The sequence below is a fragment of the Vidua chalybeata genome, chromosome 3 (genome assembly GCF_026979565.1).
Source record: "Vidua chalybeata isolate OUT-0048 chromosome 3, bVidCha1 merged haplotype, whole genome shotgun sequence".
Lineage (NCBI taxonomy): Eukaryota > Metazoa > Chordata > Aves > Passeriformes > Viduidae > Vidua > Vidua chalybeata.
In genome coordinates this window covers 48,305,436-48,315,620 of record NC_071532.1, presented here as the reverse complement: position 1 = coordinate 48,315,620, position 10,185 = coordinate 48,305,436, and the positions used below count along the sequence as shown (strand labels likewise).

Genomic DNA, 10,185 nt, shown 5'->3' with positions numbered 1-10,185 from the left:
AGATATTAATGGATCACTTGGTCTCAGAGATATCCCCTCCATCTCTTTTCTGGCTGGTGGTGAAGTGCTCTGGGCTTTCTACCTCTGTGGCAGGAATTGTAGTATAAAATGTCTTCTAAGCAGATCTCCTTACAAGATCTAACAATGGGGGCAGCAGTTACCTGGTATAATCATGTCCACAACTCCTACCTTACTGCATTAAGATTTTGTAGAAGGCTAGAAGAGAAACAACACATTTCAACAATAGTTGGTATAATAAATATAGTTGAGGTGAGACTAGAAATCTGTAGTTTCCTGAGTCTTCCCTCATGTCCTTCTTGTAAACTGGAAGAACATTAGCTAGCTTTCAGTCAGCAGGGACCTTCCCAGACCTTTGGCAGAGGTTCTTCCATATCATACACTAGCTCCTGATCAAGAGGGGTTCTTCCATACCATGCACTAGCTCCTTCAGAATGCTAGGATGAATCCCATCAGGCCCCATGAACTTGTGAACACTCAATGAGTACAGCTAGTCCCCTACCATTCACAAATGGGAAATCATTGTTCTCACACTTGTGAGCCTCCATTTCAGGAGACTCCAAGAGTGACAAGGCAAAATTCCATCAAGGTAACAAGAAAGGCAGTCTAGATTTTCTTCCTTAAACAAATGATACAGTCAAGAGAAAGTCTGACAAATGAAGATTATCTGTTAGCATAAAGAAGCAACAATTCACAGCAACATAACATGAATCCCATTAGCTCACTTGTTCCCACAGGATAGACGGAAAAGCAGCATAAACCCCCCCACAACTATCAAAGCCAGCCTACACCAACAATTTACATTTTGAGACACCCTATAAGCAGTCAGATTTTACACTTAGTAGCATTTGGAAAGATAGTTTCTACCTGATGTGAAGGTTGCTGTCAAACTAAGAGATGTTATATCATGGAAACAATGACACCTGTTCCTCAACTGATAAAATTTGGTTTGTATCCAGTTCAATGAATTGGGCTGGGCACTTGCTTGTATAAGCTCTATAAATACACACAAGTGAACTTGGAAGTCAGCCCTGGAACGCTGATATCTTGTACACAGAAGAAAACCAAATCAGAGGTTTACAAGTATCTCACAATCCAGTTGTCTAAGAATTATTCTTAGACAATAATTACTTAGAAACCCTGTCATCTACATCAGGTGACTTAATTCCTTACCAACATTTGAAAGCTACAATTCCAACTACCTGTCCTCTTTACACTGTGTATGACTGTGGAATACAGAGTGCCTACTTGGGACTTGAATCCAATGCTACCATGAATCAGTAGCTTCCTTCCCCCTTCTCTAAAGAAGAGAAGTCAGTGGATACACTGTGATTTGTGACAGTGGTTCAGGCACACTTTATGAATTCCAAAACTATAGACTTGGCAAGTAAAAACTTGTAAGCCTCACTGCTCACTCAGTAAGTAGATTACTAGGGTTCTTTTTGTGTGTCAGCTGTACAATACAAAACCAGATATAAAAAGTTAACAGACTGAAATTCAGGATCTGATTCTACAGTGGTGAAGAACATGGATGAATGAAAATATTATCAGTACAAAAAATAATTTATACAAGGCCATTGTTGCAGCATATGCCACAGTTGAGATGGCCACGATACACAGATTATCATCATACAATTTCAGAATGCTTCAACCCATACACAGTAACACCATACCACATCAGAAGGCTTCAAGCATCTGCTCAAACAGAGTAACACCACATCATTTCAGAAGGCTGCAAGCATTAATCTTTCTTGGTCTTTAGCCCAACCTTTTATAGCCCTCATGTTAATGCACTGCACCTGTGTGCCCTCTGTTGCCTCTGGTGATTGGTCAGTGCACCTGGGCACTCCAGGTCTCATTACCTTCAATGCTGCTCACCTGCTCCTCACAGCTGCAGCCCACTGGGGATGAGGCTCAGCCACAGCTCCACTCCCAATTACCACAAACTGTGTGCCTACAGGCTACAGTTCTCTTTACCTCAGATACTTTTCCTGTGATACAGTAAGCTAGTTTTACTGTAGCCATTTTATGGATTATAACTCTTTTACTCTACTTCCACTGACCAAACACAAACATTCTTTGTAATAAACTGAGCAAGCTGGGGGTGGGTGGAGGGTGGGATGAGATGACCGACACAGTAAAAGAGAAAAACACAGGCAGAGGGAGAGACACATGTCTTGCACCTTATTTTTTTCTCCATTATGAAATTAATTTAATCTACATTTATAGCATATAATCTTGTAAAGATCTCACTTCTTTCAGGCAACCATAAAAGGAAGAAAAAAAGCACAGGCACAGTGGCTTTGTAACTCGCCTTTCAGTATACAGAAAAGCATAGCATACAGATTTTAAGCAGTAAGTCTTTAAACTTCAGAAATGGGCTTTATTTACAGCTAGACAAATCCCTAGATTTCTAGGTCTTCCTTAGAAACTCATCTAATTGCTTACCTTGGGAGAGCAATAAATTTCAAGGTTAATTTTTTCTTACACTGGTCAATGCAAGATTTTTTCCCTCCAAATTAACCGAAGCACAGTTTTAACTGAACGAATAATTCTGTGACTCCTGAGAGAGGTAATACAGTCATAAGGACTGCAAAAATGAATGCACTGTTTGTGTCAGAAGAGACAGTGGTAGAGAGCTGTTAGCTGGTCCCCAGCTACTAGTCCAGACAGAATTTTACAAGAGGACTTATGTCTAATTATGGGTTTAACCGGACACAATTATTTTTTATCTCTGTAGGATCCCACTCACAGATAACTGTAATACATCTGCACACACTGGCAGATGTGTGGTTTGGAAGGCCTGTCTCACAAAAAGCACCATCAGCTCTGTCCACCAGGTCTTAATATGAAACTTGAATATGCAAGAGAAGGCTGAGGTAAATATTCTTCTGTGGTACCCGACCTGAAACACACTACAATGAAAATTGTCTTATATCCTGGACTTTCATTAGTATGTTAAAAAGTTACTTAACAGGTTAAGATGTAAACCTATTCCTGGCACAGGCTGATTTAGAGAATCAAAAGTTAAGTTAAGATAAGTTAAGGGGAATCTTAACTTAAAAATTCTCCTAAAGATCCACAGTGACATTCACAGAGCTCAATTAACAACAGAAGTTTAACACCTCAGTTTCCAAGATGATCATATTGTGTGGTTCAAGGAAGTTCACTATTTACATCAAGCTTTTACAGATACCAAAATGACAGCTCTGTTCTACAAGGCACTGAACTTTATATATACAGTGAGAAAACCAGTCCCAAAATCCTCACCAACTACAAAAAAAAAAAAAACTCTTACCATTCTTTGTCATGGAAATGAAAGAGATTAAAAGTCAGCACTGAGGTCTTTGGAAACAGGTGAAGCCTCATTTTTCAAGGGACTGACTTCACCAGGTAAGTAATACTGTTAACCTGGATCACATTTACATGTTTTAGCAGGAGAACACACAAGAATCTGGTATATGCCTCTGGTAGGTCCACACAAATGTTATGCAAACACTGCAGTCAGTATTTATAGGTTTCTGTCTTCAGTGGAAAACCCCATTTCTGTGAGTATACTGGAAGTCTTAGGATAGGGCAGACTTTGTTCTCAGCTAAGATACTGTCTTTCAAAAGTGCTTTGATAGAGAGGAAAACCATGACAGCACCGTGAAAACAAGCTTATTGTACTTTGATAAGAAAAAAACACTGCAGATGTACAAGCTATACACTTAGCAGGAAAAGAAGAAGAAAAAAAAAACATTTCATGAGAAGTCTCTTAAGATGTCCGAAAGAAAAACCTTTATCAAAGATATTAAATATTGAAAAAAATAAAGGAAAATAGCATTAAGTTTGGTCTCTGTGTTTTGAATTATGTAAAACTTGAAGAATTCATTTTTCTACTGACACTGACTATATACTCTGATGGTTCAACCCTCCAATTTCAAGAGGTGCTTTAACACGACTCATGCCACATTTTAACGTAAAATCTCCAGAGCTCTAGGTGCTTTTGCTCCAGGGCAGCCAGGAGAGCACCTAGAACCACATTTTCTGGCATTCCATGCTGTTATATGAGTATAAAAAAAGGTAAACCAGGACTAAGGACTCATGCAGTGCTTGATAAGAAGCTATGCTTTTGGTTAGGAATTCAAAAGCCACATATTTATAAATAATGAAACCATCATATTTATATAAATAAGCCTGATGCCTTAAGATTTTAGCCTATTTTTCAAATCCTGTACTGCATTAGTACATAACTCTGAACTCCATATGAAGTGTTAACCACTGTCTTCACATTTTGGTCAGACAAAACAATTCCTCTAGGCCTAAACCTCAAGGACACCCTACAGCCTCAGGCTTCGAAAAGTATAAAGAAAAGTGAATTCTGGGGGTGCAGACTAGGAGAATATGACTTCATTACCTGAAGCTGCAATTGGAGGATTAACCCCCTGATTTGCAAGTAGACCAAACTTACATCTGTCTGGAAGATTCATGACCATTGTCCATTTTGGGTGTAGCCCCTTACGGAAGCTTCGTCTGCCCTTAATGTACCTGAAGGCCCTTCATTACATATATCTGCTTTTATACTTTTAACTTTGTCTGGACTCTGTTTCTAGGTAAGCCCGAAAAAGGCATCAAGCCAAGAACACGAAGAGTTTGGGAAACGTCTCATAGCTGACATTTTTCAGTTTGCCTTTCTGTCTTTACACTCATTGACAACTGTTCTTCCCACATCTAGTTAATTAAAATGGGAGCTATGAATGTAAACACTATGTGCTTCCACAGTTTGTAGCACAGATACATCATTTCTCAGAGTCAATAGCAGCTTCTTGTGGAGTCACATTGTGTCATATAATATCAACATTATCTGAAGCTGATGAGGAAATTGGAATGTTGCTGTGTTCAAAGTTCCTGGAGTGTCTGTACAGCATGATCTCCAGTACACTGTAAAATAATTTAGGCTGGAAGGGATCCATGGAGGTCATCTGGTCCAACACATCACACATAGCAGGGCCAACTTCGAAGGTGGATCAGGTTGCTTAGGGTTATTTGAGTTCCCAGTATTTTCAAGGATTGAGATGTCAGTTCCTGTGTAAACTGCTTGATCAATCTTATCTAAAGAAGACCCTACTATCTATTCCATTTCTCTTGCTGCAAACTGAGAGAAGTAGCCTGTTGCTTATGCATACACATTTGCCCACTTGCTAAACACAAAATTTTGTTTAACACCAACTGCACAACTAAGCTCGCTTTTGTAATACCTTCAGAAATTAATGTTATGTAAATGCACATCCATACCCAATGCCAAAAGGCTTAAAATTTATCATGCCTACCTTCAGCAGTCTGGAAGTTAGCCTAGATTTCTTTTCCAAACTATCTACTGTCAACAAAGGTGGGGTAGCGTGTTCTTGCGTATCTAAAAATGAAGCTTCACAAAAGTTCCATTTTTCTCCACACTTTTTCTAACTTAGACCAGGGACTTAATAACTAGCCTGCCTATCATAATTTCATGTATTTTGTACATTTAGATTGCTGCAACTTTAAGGGGAAGAACTAGAAAAAAGATCAGGGTGAGACAATGCACAGAAACACCAAATAATTACGAAGTGATCAGTAGCGTAACCAATTAAGTTTTGAAAATTCTGTAGCAAACGCTTTTCTTGTTTTTTCAAACAGAGCACTAACTTAGTCACAGCTTCAAGTGAAAACAAGTACAGCAAGTTCAAGTCTTTAACTGATCACCAGACCAACACACATACAAAAAGCATAATTTAATTATCATCTTTTTGCCACGAGTAAGCATTAACAATGAAATATTTAACCATCAAAAGTCTTTGTGAATATCTAAAAGCCTAATACAAATATCCAAACTATTAGTAAACATTTGTAATCTGAAGTGTTAACAATAAGACATTTAATATCTCTGGATTAAATCTAACAAGCTTTTTATAGAAGAATACTAATTTACAGTCATTCTTTCTAACAACTCTTTGTACAATAAAAAAAATTAGATTTGTATTTTTCTGCTTCCCTTTCCCACCCAACCACACACATGGTTTTGTTCTCAGACTGAGCTACTAGCTGATCAAGCCTGATGGTAAAAATCCTCTCAGCCAAGTGTCCAAGATCTCAGTTTCAGCATCCAGCTCAAATGTTCTTTGGAGAAAAATATCCATGTTTTTGTATAATGTGTAAAGTGCAACTTTTATCCAGTGCCATCAGAAGTGTGTGCTGCTGTGACCATCACCAAAGAATAAATCGGTAAAAATCGAGACTTCTCAATTTCCAATTGCTCTCTTACAGACAAATGTTAGATGATGTCTACAGGAATGACAGATCAAGTGGATTTTATCCTGGTGCTTACTGGGTCAGGTACTTTCCAATTTCATTAGGTCAAACCAATGTTTTACTCAAGTTCTTCAGTTTCCTCTGTAAAAAGCTCAGCCAAATCTGCCACTGTCAACACTGACGCTTCTGACTGTTTCATGGAAGAGCTCGTGTGGCTGTGGGAAAAAATTGCACGCGGGCATCAGAGAAAGAATCAGTGCAAGTAATGAGCTGTGTGCACTGAAGACAGAGCATACAGTTCAGAGTCAATACCTGCTCAGCTTTGAAGCTCAGCAGGAAAGCACACCTTCTGTCCAGGAAACACATAGACTCATCAGCTACTGCTCCTACACATTCTAAGTAACATAAAAAGTCCATTTGCTGTCCCCAAATGTGATCAACACCAAACACTGCAAAGGCAACAGACCATGGAATAATCCACTTTGACCTCTTAACATTTAAGGGATTTGCTTGAACTTCCAAGCATGTGGTTTAATATTACTTTCAAAATATTAGCCCTCATGGGATCACTTGACCACTGTACATTTATCCAAATTTTATGTGCAAAAGTAGTGCTACTTCACAGATAAGGATAATATATAATTCTTGAAGAGTTAAAACTGAAATATTCCATAACTACAGCCAAAGATGTGCATGTAATTTTTAGTTTCATTATCTGTAACAGGCAAAATTTCCTTAAACTAAGGCCTCCTCCTAGATTTGTCATGTGTATACCATCTGGTTAAAAGGTACAAACCTCTTACACTGCCTGCATAAGGAATGTAAATAGCATTTTTAGTCCCGCTCCAAACCATCACTGCTTATAGATTTTGGAAAGATAAACCACAGTGAGAACTGCTTTCTGTGTCTGCACACCAGCCTCATGTATGACTTAGCATCTGGGCAATGCTTGCATGGACTGTGAAACCAAGAATTGTGACACAGCACCATCAGATGAAGTTTGTAGGATTAAAAAAATAAAATAACAAAAGAAAGAACCCATGTCCTGTGTTAGAGTTTATGATATATTGTTGCGCTAGTGGCAGGCTTAGTACTAGTCCATCAATTGCAATGTTTTTATACCAATGAATATAGGTAAACTGAAAAGATAAATCACACCATAATATATAATTTATTACTTGGGCTTTTATGAAATAAAATACACAAAACATAACCAAAATATTTTCCAGAGAATTAAAATACCTTAAGCTGCAAGTTACTGGAACCAAGTTAAAACTTTTGAAGTCTTAAAACTGTTTTGGCAATCAAAACAGTTTGAAGAACAGTTGAAGTTTATATAGAAGATATACATTCCTAACCATAATAAAAGTATGGTGGAGAGCCACGTTTTCATTTTCAGAGCAATAATGGCATTTAAAAAAAAAAATCAACACATACCTTCTATCTACAGTTTTCAGCATAGTCTGCATTCTCTCTTCTATTGTTGCTTTTATCAGGAACCTATGAACAATCGTAGATCTGAATGTGTTTAAAAAAAAGAAAATGCCACCATAAGTGAGCAGAAGTTGTACTGCTACTGCCAAAGTTTATAACCATATTTTTGTCTCATACTAATTCTATTAAAAGTGTTGAAAATATGCCTCTGGTTTTTAAGAAATAAATATTAGAAGTGATTAGCAACTTCCATTGGCATTTCAGAGTGCTTAGTGCTTCCCTGTAAACACACTTTCACTTTACTGATCACACACTAAATGAATGTAAGCTGTATTAGGTAAAATCCTAATGTAGATACAGGGCAAAGTTCTGCTTTCTGTGTCCTTACTAGAAACATTCCTCCAGAGCCTAAAGAAAAAAAGAGTTTTGCCCACTAGTTATATACAATGTTCATACTTCATTGTCACAAATTATTCCAAGAGACAAGAGCTCAATGTGATGATAATTAAAACTAATATCCAGAGTTTTAATAATAGTATTTTTGAAGACAGCAACACATATTTTTTTTTAAAAAGAAGTCAGTACCTGTAGTCAATAAACACTGGTAAAATAAAAAATCCAAAATGTCAATAAACATACCGGAAAATTAAAATCCCATTTATGAAATAAAATTTTAAAAAAGAAAGCAGTAATTTAGAAAAGTGACAGGCACCTGAAAGTAAAATGGAAAAAAGTCAGATCCAAGGAAAAAAAAATGAAAAAGCATACCATGCTCCCCAGAATAAACATTTTTCAAGGTAAGAATCCTTGAAAATGCTTAGATGGTTTTCAGGTCTTAGGTTGAAACTTTGGCAGGTAACATTTCACAGAAGAACGTAGAGGGAATGCTTTTGGATTCATAGACAAAGGTCTACCCCCAAAAAAGAGAAGTAATTAAGAACTGAACTGGTAATAGTTGCATCAGTGGCACTTAATAGTATTCCCTAATGCTCAGTGTACTTGGGACACAGCCCTTTTTAAAAATAAGCCTAGCTGAAATCTTAATTCTTAAAAAGTACAAAGTATTCTTGGTGATTTTATTGCAACGTTTTTGCCACATCTTTAGTGCCAGCACCATGTAGAATTCCAGTGTGGGCTGTCGCAGTCAATCTTTCCTACGCCCTCACAGTTAATTCAAAATCTTTACCTTCACACACAAATATCCACCTGTTCATAACATTCTTTTACATATATGCTCCATCATGTCCACTTCCAGAACACAACCCCCACTATTATTCTACAGTATTGTTATTCCAGAATTGAGTGCAGTTATTTTCCTTCTTCATGTACTGAGCTTTAAATATTTTTTTCTAAAATCATGAGACCTTAGGAAAAACACATACATCTCATATGCTGACGAACAACTTTCTAAAACCTTTTTAAAGTGTTCTGTACTACCTATATCAGAGCAACAACACTGAAACAAACAAGAGTTGCAAACTCATTGTCTTCGAAAAGACAGGAGTGAGGGCAGAACTGTGATTTAAAAATTTACCAGTTCTAATGAGAATGTGCTATAACTTTCTTTTTGGAAAAAAAAACCCAACTGAAAAAAAGCCCCAAAACAAGGAAACAAAAAAAACCCCAACAACTTATGCAGCTCCTAATCTGGAGCTGAGAGTGACCAGTTAGAAAGAGCCTCTCAAGGAAACTCAGAAAGGCCACACCTGAATGTAGCCATATATGACATAAATGATAAGTTGCTTGGACCTGCAAAGCTAACACATTTCTGGACATTTTTTGCAAGCAGAAGTCCAAAGTTAAAAACTAAGGCATCAATGGCACACATAAAATAGGGCAGCAGCTGAACAAGGTTTTTTCAGATTTATTCTGGATCATATCTCATTGAACACAATTGTAAATCCTACTTTGTTTGGCCAATACGATGTACTCTGCCAATAGCCTGTAGCTCATGTGCTGGATTCAGAATGGGCTCCACAAGCAGAACATGAGTTGCTTCGATGATGTTTAGTCCATTGGAACCAGTGTGAAGAGGCAGCAGCAAAATATTGATGTTGGGATCGTATTTAAATGCAGACAGGTTTTCCTAAAAGGCAAACATCACAGCAGTGTGACAAAAGCTCAATGAAGAGTGTGGGGGACAGGACTATATTTTCAACAAATTATGGCAGCTAATACAGGCTCCAGAGTGACAATCTTGCATCCCAGAACAGATATATGACAGTCTCGGGAAGGCATAAACTTCTTGCAACACTGATCAGTGTGTCCCATCCTTAACTTCCACGCCAATGCATCTTTCTCAAAAGTGAATGTACTGTTTATCTCCAAATGCTTTAAACTAGGAATTTTTGATATTATAATTTTTAGAATGAATAAGTTAGAGATTAAAGCTTCTGCAATACAAATTTGCTGCTTTTTTAGTTTCTGAAATGAAGCAATAAAGCTAAAAGGATCAGATTAACTTTA

The 10,185-nt window shown here is 37.4% G+C and overlaps 1 protein-coding gene across 2 annotated transcripts in view; it reads right to left on the bottom strand.

Moving 5' to 3' along the window:
- Nucleotides 1-5,753: 5,753 nt before the first annotated feature.
- SHPRH (SNF2 histone linker PHD RING helicase) overlaps nucleotides 5,754-10,185 on the bottom strand; it is a 49,420-nt gene continuing 44,988 nt past the window's right edge. For both annotated transcript variants that reach the window (XM_053938644.1, XM_053938643.1), the window contains 3 exons: nucleotides 9,627-9,805; nucleotides 7,723-7,803; nucleotides 5,754-6,500 (listed from right to left, as the gene is read on the bottom strand). In XM_053938644.1, the coding sequence (XP_053794619.1) occupies nucleotides 6,404-6,500; nucleotides 7,723-7,803; nucleotides 9,627-9,805 (357 nt within the window). In that variant the 3' untranslated portion in view covers nucleotides 5,754-6,403. The remainder of the gene's footprint in view (nucleotides 6,501-7,722; nucleotides 7,804-9,626; nucleotides 9,806-10,185) is intronic.